General features: G+C 43.1%; 1 protein-coding gene across 1 annotated transcript in view; it reads right to left on the reverse strand.

Annotated features, from left to right (window-relative positions):
• Positions 1 to 14,704, reverse strand: part of LRCH1 (leucine rich repeats and calponin homology domain containing 1) — a 243,846-nt gene that overhangs the window by 21,399 nt on the left and 207,743 nt on the right. Inside the window, exons 17-18 of the mRNA XM_044287241.1 lie at positions 11,806 to 11,943; positions 11,003 to 11,080 (exon numbers count right to left, since the gene is read on the reverse strand). Of these exons, the coding sequence (XP_044143176.1) occupies positions 11,003 to 11,080; positions 11,806 to 11,943 (216 nt within the window). The remainder of the gene's footprint in view (positions 1 to 11,002; positions 11,081 to 11,805; positions 11,944 to 14,704) is intronic.

The following is a 14,704-nucleotide window of genomic DNA, read 5'->3' on the forward strand; positions in this document are numbered from 1 at the left end:
TTTGATCGGGATTACTGGTGTCCCCAATGCTGAGAAATACAGGAAGATACCTGTCCATAATGCAAAACCATCTGTGAGGTGTCTGATTGGCTCCAAATTTATTTTGCAGCAGGACAACAATCCCAAACACACAGCCAATGTCATGAAAAACTATCTTCACAGTAAAGAAGAACAATGAGTCCTGAAGTTATGATATGGCCTTCACAGAGCCCTGATCTCAACATCATCGACTATGTCTGGTGTGGGGATTTGCTCTGGTAGATAGGCTTGCGGACGCAGTATAGAGGCAACAACAACGTCTTTAACTTAAACAGTTCAGTGTTTTATTCACACATAAGGAAAGTGACAACAAAAAGTCAGTTTCAAGGAAAAAATAGTCAACTTGAGTCTGGTGTTTGTTCACACCAGGCAGCAACACATAAGTCCTTGGATGAAACACAAGTCCATGCACTTTCATCCAAACAAGATAGCAGGCCTTAATCCTGGCCCAAACTCTCAGGCCCCAACACAGAGACTGGCAAAGCTCCACTGTCAGATGGAGGATAATCCACCAACAGCTGAGACTGCTGGCTGGGTTTTATATCCCTAACCAAAACCTTGCCTGGAACGTGGGGAACAGCCACCCACCCTGCACTTTGGCTGCTCCCAGTAAGAGCCGGCCCAGATCGGCTTTACAGCTAGACTAAATAACCAATAGTGTCAGTCAGCACTAGCTGTCGCTGACACTTAAAATTACCGGCTCTTACGTCACCGAGGCCAGGAACCTCGGTGACACATATCTTCCGTCAACGACGGCCCCTTGAGCTTTCCTACACTGGTATTACAAGAGGACACAGAAGGATTTAAGCAAGCCTACATCCATAGAGGATGTGTGGTTATTCTCAAAGATGTTTGAAGCAACCTCCCTGTTGATGCCGTTTTAAAAGCAGCAAATATTGATTTTATTTAGATTTCTCTTTTTTGTTCATTCACTTTGCATTTAGTTAATTGATAAAATCAAACTATTAGCTTTTCTATTTTTCAAAGCATTCTTACTTTGCAGCATTGCAGATGTTCCATAATTGTTACAATATTAACAATCTATTTACTAAAAGGAAACATCAGGGGAGGTGACTGGTCCTCTTTAAACAAAATGCTCTTTCTGGTATCAGATGTGCATTCCGGGCTGAAATCTCTCAGCATTACATGCTGCTTGGATGTCTGCAAAGATCGCACTGATGATTTGCATTTTGGGATTTCCGCAGTAATCTGAACTAGCTGCCCTACTACAATGAGTCTGATGGTAAGCCTGTCTTCGGTTTCCACAGACAACTAGAATTGTGGATGGAGCTCCGGAGGTCCCCCTGGGTTTACAGATGTGCACATCTTCTGGATCACACTGTCTATCTCTAACCACTGACTGGCGTAAGCTTCTGCTTTCAAAAGACACAAAACACCCTCAACCGAAGGCAAGTACTTTTCTATCCATTGCCCTTCATCTACAAAGCCTTTTCACTGGAGATCGTGTTCACACATATCTGTACGTTCTGCACCATCCACTCTAGGACTGTTTTGTTGGAGTGAAGTCTGGAAAAGCTGGCGATCATCTTTTTAGTAATGGATATGAAGGAATAAATGTATTATGGCATCACAGAATAATGTTTTGTTGATATTTCTTGTGGGGAATGCTCTCTATACAATGCCTTTATTGTCAACACTTTATAGATGCACAATAAGATCTATCATGCAGGCAGCTGACTTTATTTGTTGGTTTGCTGCGCCACCTAGTGGCTATGGCTGGCAATGCAAACATTTTCTTTCACAAAATGTAAAAAAACATAGGCTACTTTCACACCTGCGTTAGGTGCGGATCCGTCTGGAATCTGCACAGACGGATCCGCACCTATAATGCAAATGCTTGTATTTGTTCAGAACGGATCCGTTTGCATTATCATGAACAAAAAAAAAAAATTATTTATTTATTTATTCTTTGTTCATGATAATGCAAACTGATCTGTTTTGACTTACACTGAAAGTCAATGGGAGGCGGATCTGTTTTCAATTGCACTATATTGTGTCAGTAAAAACGGATCCGTCCCCATTGACTTACATTGTAAGTCAGGACGGATCCGTTTGGCTCCGTTTCATCAGACGGGCATCAGAACGCTGCAAGCAGCGTTTTGCTGTCCGCCTCCAGAGCGGAATGGAGGCTGAACGGAGGCAAACTGATGCATTCTCAACGGATCCTTATCCACTCAGAATGCATTGGGGTTGAACTGATCCGTTTTGGGCCGCTGGTGAGAGCCTTGAAACGGATCTCACAGGCGAACCCAGAAACGCCAGTGTGAAAGTAGCCTAAACTAGTTTCAAGGCTGTTTCTGTATTCCCCGAGGAATATACTATATAGTAGGTTTAATAAAAACTTCCCAAATAAAGATGTTGCATGCTTCAATCTACCGCCTGCATGGAATTGTGTAATTTTTTATTTTGTTCACAACAGGTCATGTCATATCATTGTAAGGCTACGTTCACATTGGCGTTTGATAGTCCGGTATTCTTTTCTATCATAGGAATAGAATATTGGACTTTCCATATTTTTCATATGCTGGACACCCCCAGAACCCATTTAAGATATAATGGAGTCCACTGGGCTTCCAGCATGAGTACTGGTACTCAGCTGGACAAATTACTTGGCTAAATGCTGGTATTCAGCAGACCTTTCAGGTGCCAATATACGCTGTATACAGCAATTTTGGTGTTTTGTTCCTATACTAGAAAAGAATACTCAACTTTCAAATACTGATGTGAACGTTGTCATATCATAAGTAAAGTCATTTCGCCCTATAAGACACACTGGCCCATAAGAGAAGGACAATAATAAAAAAATATTTCTCATTACACCTCAGGTCAGACCACCAATGTTAATCAGATCTAAGCGGACAGCCCAGATCAGACTCCCAATGTTGGTAAGACTCCAATCAGACCTCAGATAAGAGCCTCATGCCTTTCATCAGCCTCCATGCCTCTCATCACCCCCATATCAGCCCCCATGCCCCTCATCAGCCCCCATATCAGTCCTTATGCCTCTTATTACCCCCCATTATTAGCCTTATGCCTCTTATTACCCCCCCCCATTGTCAGCCTTATGCCTCTTATTAGCCCCCATTATCAGTCTTATGCCTCTTATTACCCCCATTGTCAGCCTTATGCCTCTTATTACCCCCCATTGTCAGCCTTATGCCTCTTATTACCCCCATTGTCAGCCTTATGCCTCTTATTAGCCCCCATTGTCAGCCTTATGCCTCTTATTACCCCCCATTGTCAGCCTTATGCCTCTTATTAGCCCCCATTATCAGCCTTATGCCTCTTATTACCCCCATTGTCAGCCTTATGCCTCTTATTACCCCCCATTGTCAGCCTTATGCCTCTTATTACCCCCCATTGTCAGCCTTATGCCTCTTATTAGCCCCCATTGTCAGCCTTATGCCTCTTATTACCCCCCATTGTCAGCCTTATGCCTCTTATTAGCCCCCATTGTCAGCCTTATGTCTCTTATTACCCCCCATTGTCAGCCTTATGCCTCTTATTACCCCCATTGTCAGCCTTATGCCTCTTATTAGCCCCATTATCAGCCTTATGTTATGCCTCATATTACCCCCCATCAGTGGCGTAGCGTGGGTTTCCAGCACCCGGGGGAAGCCAAATATAGCTCCCCCCCTGTGGCCACACTCTTTTTACAGATAATGTAGTAGATGTCACTTGCAGTCCTATGTAACACCATAAATAACACAGTGATAACTCTCTGAGTACAAATAATGTAGTAGATGGACATTACATACATTGCTACAAAATATACAGTAGAATATAGCAGCACATACATCTTACATCCAGTGACATCTCCTGTGATGTAGACTTTCCTCAATGTCTTCATTCAGAGATTAGACCGCCATGACACCGTCTTTCAGCCGCGTCTCGTCTCTGCAGAGCTTCACATACATTTTTTTTAGATTCCTCACTTTACTATCATCCTCCCCTTCCTGGGGCCTAAACACTGTCATCCTGCTGCTACCTCCAATACTGAGCTAGTTCCATTTAAATAGTCCCCCATAATAATATGCTCCCAAACTGTCCTTGATGGTAATAGTGTTCCCTACAGCAGGGTTCCTCAACTCCAGTCCTCAGGGTCTACCTGCCGGTCATGTGCTCAGGATTTCCTTAGTATTATGGCTCCTCTGTATTATTATTGTAAAATTTATGATTGCCTCCTTTGTACAATGTCATTCACCCCCATAGTGTCCCCAGTCCATTGCCCCCAGCCCCATAGTGTCTCCATTCTTTCTATATATGATTGTCTCATTTGTATAATGTCCCCCAGCCCCATAATGCCCCCAGTCCATGGCCCCCATTCTTTCTATATATAATTGCCTCATTTGTATAGTGCCCCCCACCCCCTTAGGCCCCTTTCACACGGGCGAGTTTTCCGTGCGGGTGTGATCCGTGCGGCGAACGTATGGCACCCGCACTAAATCCTGACCCATTCATTTCTATGGGGCTGTGCACATGAGGGATGTTTTTAACGCATCACTTGTGCGTTCAGTTGAAATCGCAGCATGCTCTATATTTTCCGATTTTGACGTGACGCAGGCCCCATAGAAGTGAATGGGGTGTGTGAAAATCGGATGGCATCCGCAAGCAAGTACGGATGCCGTGCGATTTGCACGCATGGTTGCTAGGAGACCATCGGGATGGAGACCCGATCATTATTATTTTCCCTTATAACATGGTTATAAGGGAAAATAATAGCATTCTGAATACAGAATGCATAGTAAACCAGCGCTAGAGGGGTTAAAAAATAAAATAAAAAATAATTTAACTCACCTTAGTCCACTTGCTCGCGAAGCCCGGCATCTCCTTGTGTCTCCGCTGCTGATGAACAGGACCTGGGGTGAGCTACTCCATTAAATAGAGCTTAAGGACCTTCGATGACATCACTCCGGTCATCACATGATCTTTTACCATGGTGAATCACCATGGTAAAAGATCATGTGACGTACCATGTGATGACCGGAGTGACGTCATCGAAGGTCCTTAACCTGTATTTAATGGAGCAGCTCACCCCAGGTCCTGTTCATCAGCAGCGGAGACACAAGGAGATGCCGGGCTTCGCGAGCAAGTGGACTAAGGTGAGTTAAAAAATTTTTTATTTTTTTTTAACCCCTCTAGCGCTGGTTTACTATGCATTCTGAATTCAGAATGCTATTATTTTCCCTTATAACCATGTTATAAGGGAAAATAATACAATCTTCAGAACATCAATCCCAAGCCCGAACTTCTATGAAGAAGTTCGGGTTTGGGTACCAAACATGCGCGATTTTTCTCACGCGAGTGCAACGCATGACAATGTTTTGCACTTGCGCAGAAAAAATCGCGCATTTTCCCGCAACGCACCCGGCTCTTATCCGGGCAAAAAAAATGACGCCCGTGTGAAAGAGGCCTTAGTGCTCCCAGTATGGCCTGCATATTAAACAAATAAATACTCACCTTTCTTTCTTACTCCTTCACCGCTTATGGCCTGTCTTCAAGTGTCCCCATGCAGGCATTCACGAATACATCACCGTGACCTCCTGCGCCGCGGTCATCACGTCTTCTCGCGAGGTTGCGGTGAAGTAATCGCAATCTTTTGCGCCACTTTACTACTGCCTCATAGGCTTCAGGTCACTAGCCTGAAGCCTATGAGGCTGAACGGAGGGGAAGGGAAAATAAAAAAACACTTACCTCGCCTGCTCCTGGACGCCGCCGCTCCTCAGCACCCGCAATCTGCTTACTGCTGCTAACGTACTGGAGCTCCACTGGATCATAAGAGTCAAGTGAGCGTGTGGACCCAAGGCGCAAGATCACAACCAGATGTTAAATATAATAAGTTTTTTTTGGGAGACAGCCGACAGCCGAGGACCAGGAAGCAGTGAGTACAGAGCCTTTACTGCTTCCTGGTACTAATGAGCGCTTCCATAATGGCTCAGTAGTATTCGCCCCATACTCAGGGGCATCCCCCCCACTTTTTTTTTTTGAGTGGGGGGGGATTTGTCTTATGGGCGAAAAATACGGTATTATTCAGCTTTTATACATGGGATCATTGCTTATATTGGAAGCATAGTACAGTAGACAGTGACCAGTACAAATTATAAGAGGACAACATCCCACTGAATAACAATGGAATCGGAAATCCTTCACGAGAAATTCACACAAAAGGTAAAATTAGTGCAAGTGAATATAGAGTATCTTTAAGTAAGAATTAGGCCTGCACAATATATCGCCAAAGCAATCGCAATTAATCGCCATATCGCAATCGCCAATTGGCCGAACCAAAAATGCTGCAATTATATTACCATATTTTTTGCTTTATAAGACAAACTTTTTCCCCCCCAAAAGTGGGGGGGAAATGGCAGTGCGCCTTATAAAGTGATGGTTGACTTTTTACGTGGTTGACACGGATGTATCGCCGGCCACTATGCTGCACAGCGCGGCCGGCGATGCATCAGTTACAGTGCGGGGAGGGAGGAGGGGCTGGAGGCAAGTCGCTATTTTAATGAACAAATGTTCTTTTATTCTATTTTATTTATCTGTTCTGTGCAGTGCTATTAAGAAAATGGCAAGTTTTTAGTATTTTGTACTTTTGCAGTAATGCAAATATGTTATTTAATGTAGTAAAAGATGTTTTATTTTAAAAAACACTGCATTTCAGTTCTTGAGTTAAGCATAACTACATTTCAGCATTATCAGTAATTTGTGTGTGCTTTTGCCTTGAAAATCCAAGCAAATAGACCTCTAGCACAATTCCCTTAAAATATTGCATCGCATACAGTTATCGCAATTTTTAGGGCCCTAATCGCAATCGTACAAAATTCCCATATCGTGCAGCCCTAGTAAGAATATGCAAAACTAATTGAACATAGTTAGGCCTCTATCACACAAACGATACGGATTGGCTCAGTATGCGTTCAGTGAAACTCGCACCATTTCGCAAGCAAGTTCATTCAGTTTTGTCTGCAATTGCGCTGTGTTTCAGTTTTTCCACGCCGATGCAATCAGTTTTGATGCGTTTTTCACGCGCGTGAAAAAAATAAAAATAAAAGATTTACAAACAACATCTCCTAGCAACCTTCAGTGAAAAACGCATTGCATCCGGATGCAATGAGTTTTTCACTGAAACCGCATTCACTTCTATGGGACCAGGGCTGCGTTAAAAACGCAGAATATAGGACATGCTGCATAGAAGAAGAAGAGAAATAAAGGTGGACATGACTGTCCACACCACATCAAGACAACTGCAATCGTCAGGCTGCCTCCTCTCAGGGAATATATCGGTATAGAGTTTGGGGGTACACTCATTTGTGTTTTACTTGTTTCCTTTTTTAATATTAAGATTAAATTAATAAATTTGGTCTCTTCAATGGATTTTATGAAGATATGTATGTGAAGACGTAAGCATAAATAACCTGTACAAACACTACACATCTTCATTAGTGATGAGCAGATCCATTCCTGCAAATCAAACTCATAAAAAAATCTGCCTCCCTGAATAGCGAGGGGCTGACCCCCCACTGCTCAAGAGAAAATATACACAAATAACCAAATTCTATATTCAGGGGATATCTATGACCATCAAAAGCACCTGTCATGGGGTCAATTTTTGTGACAAAATATTGCACTTAAAGTGTCATTTTGACAAGTGTACCAAGTGTCTACATGCAGAAAATATATGGTAATGGATAAGGCTACTTTCACACTTGCGGCAGAGTGATCCGGCAAGCAGTTCCGTCGCCGGAACTGCCTGCCGGATCCGGCAAAACGTATGCCAACTGATGGCATTTGTAAGACTGATTAAGATCCTGATCAGTCAGAAAAATGCATTGAAATGCCGGATCTGTCTTTCCAGTGTTATCCGGCAAAACATTTATTATTTTTTCACCTTTTTATCGGCCTGCGCATGGACGGATCCGGCATTCCGGTATTTTGAACTAATACATTCCTATGGAAAAAAAAGCCGGATCCGGCATTCAGGCAAGTCTTCAGTTTTTTGGACCGGAGATAAAACCGTAGCAGTTTTATCTTTTGCCTGATCAGTCAAAAAATCTGAACTGAAGACATCCTGATGCATCCTGAACGGATTGCTCTCCATTCAGAATGCATGGGGATATGCCTGATCAGTTATTTTCCAGTATAGAGCCCCTGTGACGGAACTCTATGCCGGAAAAGAAAAACGCAAGTGTGAAAGTACCCTTAGGCTACATTCACACGTCAGTATTTTTCTATAGCCCGAATTTCGGTCTGTTTTTTGCGGATCCGTTGTTCCTGAAAATGTTTCCATATGTCATCCGTATGTCATCTGTTTTTTTGCGGATCCGCAAAAAAACAGAAACATGTATAAATTTCAATAAGCAAATAAAGTTGTTTGGATTTCTTTGAAAAAAAATTGAAAAAAAAATAGTTTCTGTGGCAGGATTTAATTTCCAGGAACGGAATCCGCATAAAACGGATGACATACGTAATGACATACGAATGTCTTCCGTTTTTTGCGGATCTATTGACTTTGTATTGTACCAGGATCCGATTTTTGCGGAAAAGAATAGGACAAGTTTCATATTTTTTTCGGACATGCGGAACGGAACATTGGAAACGGACAGCACACATTGTGCTGTCCGATTTTTTCCAGGACCCATTGAAAATGAATTGGTACAGAACTGGTCCAGATCTGTTCCGCATAAAACGGAACAGATCAGGAAAGAAAAAAACGGACGTGTGAATGAACCCTTAGTATGATTTTTTTTAATTTTATTTTTAGCATTAAGGTTTTACTTTTCATGTCAAAAGGGTGAAAATTGCCTCAGTTTCAAAGGTGCAAAATGTCCAGAACCCCCGGCAGTTAAAGGGTTAATAACACCGCTTCTCACTTGAAGCACTGTGCCGTAGGATAAGTATATAATTTATTATGTTGTTTTATATGTGAAATGGGTTTTAAAAAGCCTTGGTACAATAAAAAAAATGTACTTATGAGATTACATATGGACTGAATCGTGCTGATAAAAGGGGGAGTGTATGGCTTGCTATTACAGGGATTTCATGTGCATTAGCGCTGTGCCTGTTGCAGCACTCTTGCCGACTGCAGGATAGCACATCCAGGCAAATTTCACTCCACATTAAGTAATAATCACGTTATTAAATGAAAAGCAAACAAGAAAGCTTGTCCTTATGGTTTAGTGTTAAAACTGCACTTCAAGACACCGCACAACAATCTACTTGGAAGGTATTTGACAAGCAGTAATTATTTATCCAAGTGGTTTGTATTCTATTATATGCTTTGGAAATGTGTACTCTTTCCACTTCTAAAGCCCCTTTGAGCCAGGCTGTGGATCAGGCAAATAATAGGGAATGAGAGGTTCATAAGATCCCGATAATTGCCCTAAGTGAATGTATCATCAATCTCCTAATGGACAAGCGCATTCATCAGGTGACTACATACGTTTTATGCAGCACATACAAATATTGGGGGTCATTTATAATGATCGTCTTTTTCCCCTCTGCACTGCCGGAGGATCCGTCTGATTTATGCGCATGTCTAGCAGTCCGTGCGCCTGAAGTAAGAAAGACTCCAGCCCCTGACTGGAGTAGTTTTTACTCCTCTTTTATGCCTGTTTCTAGGTGTAAAAGATGGTAAATTTGCCAGGGTCAAAGTCCCGGCCTAGCCCCCTCCTTACCCAAGTGGCGAGTACCGCACATGTGAGAGCGGCATTCCTGCTCTGCGCTGCGCAGCACTTAGATTAGGCTGCTGTAAGAAGGTGAACAAGGATAACACGTCTGTGAATCACTGACATGTGAAAGCGGCTAAACATGTGCTTTATGAAACTGTATCAACCCATTACTGCTCCAAATAACCGATCTGAAGAAGATAACCTAAAGAGGACCTGTCACCTCATCCGACATGCCTGCTTTAACAGGTACACACATTCCCCATGTAAAAACAATTCTGGAGCATCTATTCTTGTGTCTGTATGTTGGCTACAATCATTTTTCCATCACATTATACACTGCTCGTATCCATGGTTACAACCACCTTGCAATCCAGCAGTGGTGGTCATGCTTGCACACTATAGGAAAAAACACCGGCCTATGTGCGGTCCCGCGTTCCCGGCCACAAGAGAGGCTGGCGCTTTTTCCTATAGTGTGCAAGCACGACCACCACTGATGGATAGCAGGATGGTCGTAACCATGGAAATGAGCAGTGCATAATGTGATGGAAAAAGCAAAGGAAGCAATATGGATATTAACAATATATTAGTAAGTGCCTGCTATTATATGCAGTGATCTCCTCCTCAGTATGGGGAGGAGCTATCAGTGATGCCATCGCTCGTCCCCATACAGAATCTTTATTTGCAGGTAGCAGAGCGTGATTAGACAGCACGATCTGTTGCCGGCAAATAATGATTCTTTGGCCTGCATAAAAGATGTGACTGCCTGATGAATGAGCATTTTGCTTGTTCATCGGGTAATTGGCGGCACTTTTACACATGCAAGTCTTCGCTAACCAGTGTTCCTACGGATGCTTGTTAGCGATCATCTGACCGGCCACTGTAATACAGGCCTTAGGGTGTAATGCTCTTCCAGACAGCAAATTCATAAGTACTATAGTTGAGCATAATAGACCAGACAATTCATCTGTAACAAGCTCCAGCCTTGAATTTGAAGGCAATACCTATCTGAATCTGCACCTGTCCTGTAAGTGTAGTCTCCAATGTGCTGATACAATTGCCATGTATTGGGAATTATGTGCATTTTAAAAGAATTTGACAAAATCTCAAAATAGTAGGAATGATTAGTTATGGGGGAAAAAAAAAAAGATATGGTTTGCTGCAGAAGCCGTGAGCATGATAACTGACAGCTAGCTGACTGATCCACAGAACATATGATGAGCAATGTTTCCAGATGTGGCTGCATCCAAACATTGAATAAATGCTGCAAAGATTACCTCTGGTACTCCCATTTTTCTACATGCGTCTAGAAAGTTTTCAACATTTCTTCTGCATTTGGCCATGCTAAGCTTTGGCTGAAACACAGAACATATCACAAAGGTTACAAAAAGGAATCTTTTATTAAAGGGTCACTGAGTTTTCATAAAACTTTTGACATGTCATAGAGACATATCAAAGGTTTTGATTGGTGGGGGTCTGATTGCTGAGACACCCACTGATTACTGGAATGAGCAGAGAGGAGCGCTCACATATCACGCTCTCTCCTCTCTGCAGGAGATGGGCTTAATAGAAAGACGGGGGTCATTTATCAATCTGAAGTACGCCTAAATTAGGTGTATTTCAGGTGCAGATTGTGGCACAACAGCTAGTTGCGCTGCAATGTGCGACTTCTCCCCGCGCACGCCAGGTCTAAAATTGTGGGGTGGCGTGGGCATGCCCGTCTCATTTACCATTTTCTATGCCTGCTTCAGGCGTAGAAAATGGTCTAAATGGAAGACAGCTAGAAAGCTGTCTTACATTTAGAAGTGGCGGAGGATCCGCCAAAAATATGAAGAGGCAGGCGCCTCTACATAACTCCGTCGGATCCACCGCCAGCTTAGAGCTTTATTAAGACCGGCGTCTAAAACACCGGATAGACGCAGGGGTAACTGCCCTTACACCTATTCTGAGAATAGGCTACTAATGGAGTGGTGGGAGGCAAATTCCCTGCACCCCTGCCAAACAGCAGAGTTTATCACTGTCATATATATATATATATATATCTACAGGGCATGAAATAACCACATTAAATTAGACTTACTACAGCTGGAGAGGGCACATGGATACTCCCTACTGAACGAGGGCGTATTTGATTCGCTAAATGGCAGAGGACAACTCCATCCATCAAAGCAGATCCTAGGTCTTCAGGGAGGCAGACCTTTAATCTTACTTCAATATTCTGAAACAATATAATAATATAAATGTCACACCTTCCATTCATGCATGTGTTCTATTAATGCTAGGTATAAACTCAGTTTATGTTATAAACATGCAATTTTCATTCACTGGCGCTGTATATACTGTACCATTCAACATTTTAGACGCACCTACTAATAGAAAGAATTTCATTATTTTTCTTTTTTTTTTACACATTTAAGAATAACAGAAAAGTCACAGTCAAGGAACTAAAGGTGCCATTACATGCGCCAAAACCGTGGGCAAATATGGGGAAGTGACCTGTCACCGCCAGTTCTGTGAGAAGATCTGGCAGATGTTCTTCTCTACCTCTTGTATGATGTTCTTTGTTTTGGTTTCACTTTCTCATCTCCTTTCCTTCTGCCAGGTGCCACTTATTTCGACTAATCGTCTTCCTTTATAATCCCTCCTATACTGCCTCACTTTGCTGTTTATACTACTTCCTGGATGAGGTGTTCACTGCTGGAGGCTGCTTCTGCTGTTTGTTCAGATAAGTCATTTACTTTATTGTGTTTCCTTGCTGGCTTGATTCTAGGTGACCCTGACTCCGTCCGTATTAAGTGCAGGGAGCCAGTGGTCATGTCCCCTCACTAATATAGGGTTTTCAGGTGTCACACAGTATTAGGTACGCGGGCATGCAATCGTCTACCATACAGACCCTTGCATGTGCATAGCAGTCAGGGAGAGCTCTTAGGGTTTTATAGGGCTCACCTATAAGCTCCTTAGTTTGGGATCAAGCCAGTCGCTTGTTTACTTATATGTTCCAGCTATCTGCTAACTTCATCCGTGACATGACCATTCCTTCCCGATAACTGGCTACTCATCAATTGAGGCTAAGAGCTCCATTTACATGCAGCTCTCACCTCTACTGTATGGGGATGAGTGATGGCTACTGCCATTGGGAGAAGGATTTCTTGGGAGAAGAGTGCTGTTTACACAGCACAATCTGCTGTCCAGAAACAATTATTTAGGTGTCCGCTCCTTTACATGACCGATTGTCAGCAATGAGCGTTCCTACCAACATTCCTTCCTGATAATCGACCTGACAACTTCCTAGTGTAAACCTGCATCAATGGTTCAATTGATAACTACTGTATGTTATATTTTAGATTCTTCAAAGTGGCTACCCTTTGCCTTGATAACAGCACAGCATCCTCTCAACCAGCTTCATGAGGTAGCTATCAGGGATAGGTTTAGAACAGTCTTGGAGGTTGCCCCAGTATCCTAAGCACTGGTCAGCTGCTTTCCATTTACTCTTCAGTCCAACTCATCCCCAACCTTCTCTATCTCGTTTTTAGGTCTGGGGACAGGGCCAGAGTATCCTACACAGAACTCTATCACTCTCCATTTTTGTCTAGCAGTTCCAGCCCAGCCTGAACAAGTGTTGAGTTATTCTGCTGCTGAAAACCACATGAAGGGCCAACTAAGTGCAAATCAAATGAAAATGTAGTGCCGTGGTAGAATGCTATGGTAGCCATGCTTGGTTACGTGTGCCTTCAGTTCTGTATAGATCTTCCATAGTGTCACCACATGGTCACACCATCACACACCCTCTCTAGTGTTTCTCTAGGGCAGTGGTGGCGAACCTATGGCACAGGTGCCAGAGGCGGCACTCCGTGTCCTCTCTGCGGGCACCCGCACCCTGGAAAAAGTCTATGGTGTACCAATATGCCTTAGACTTTTCCTGCCATTCATCAGCGCAGGGCGCACTATGAACCGCACAGGCAGCGCACTGAATGTAGGAGGCTGTTGTAGCTAATGATAAAGTACATGGAAGATATACTATATTGGCATTCAGGAATTGCTGTGTTGGCACTTTGTGATAAATAAGTGGGTTTTGGGTTGCAGTTTGGGCACTCAGTCTCTAAAAAGTTCACCATCAGTGCTCTAGGGGAACCACTTATCCATATGTCATTCAGTCACCTTCGCTGCATCAAATACAAAAATCTTAAATCTGGACTTAACAGACCAAAGGACATATTTCCACTGATCTAACATCCACTGTCTGGGCTTCTTGACCAAAACATGTCTCTTCCTCTTATGTCTTTCCCTCACTTGTATCTGTTTCCTTTGCCTAGTTCTAGTCATATTGTGGAATATATCAAACAAAAAGACCCATATGGCTACCTAAGAGCCAAGCTGCCTTGCCGATACTGCTGACTGACATTAGGCATGAATGAGGGAAGACAGTCCACAAATTACCTTTAAACGGAACACACTTATAATAAATGTGCGTATACTGTACTAAATGATGATTAAATAATTGCGGTTCTGCATTTTCACCTCTAAATGTCACTTAAAGTTCAAGATGAAATGGGTACATACAAAATTAAACATTATAAAAACTTTACATTTTTTTCATGCATCGGCATTAAAGCTCTAAATCTAGAGACATGAACTCTCAGTCAGAGGCGTCCAAACGTTCACTGGTAAACCCCAAATCCATAATTAGGCCCCCTGCATACGAACGTGTGCTTCCCATTGCCGTATTGCAGACCGCATTTGCAGATCCGCAATACACGGGTGCTGTTCCGTGGGCATTCCGCATCACTGATGCGGACCCATTCACTTGAATGGGTCCGCAAATCCGGAGATGCGGAATGGTGCGGAACGGAAGCACGGAACGGAACCCTACGGAAGCACTACTGAGTGCTTCCGTGGGGTTTCATCCCGTACTTCCGTTCTGCAAAAATAAATAACATGTCCTATCTTTTTGTGGAACGGCAGGATCGCGGACCCATTAA

The sequence above is a fragment of the Bufo gargarizans genome, chromosome 3 (genome assembly GCF_014858855.1).
Source record: "Bufo gargarizans isolate SCDJY-AF-19 chromosome 3, ASM1485885v1, whole genome shotgun sequence".
Taxonomy (NCBI): domain Eukaryota; kingdom Metazoa; phylum Chordata; class Amphibia; order Anura; family Bufonidae; genus Bufo; species Bufo gargarizans.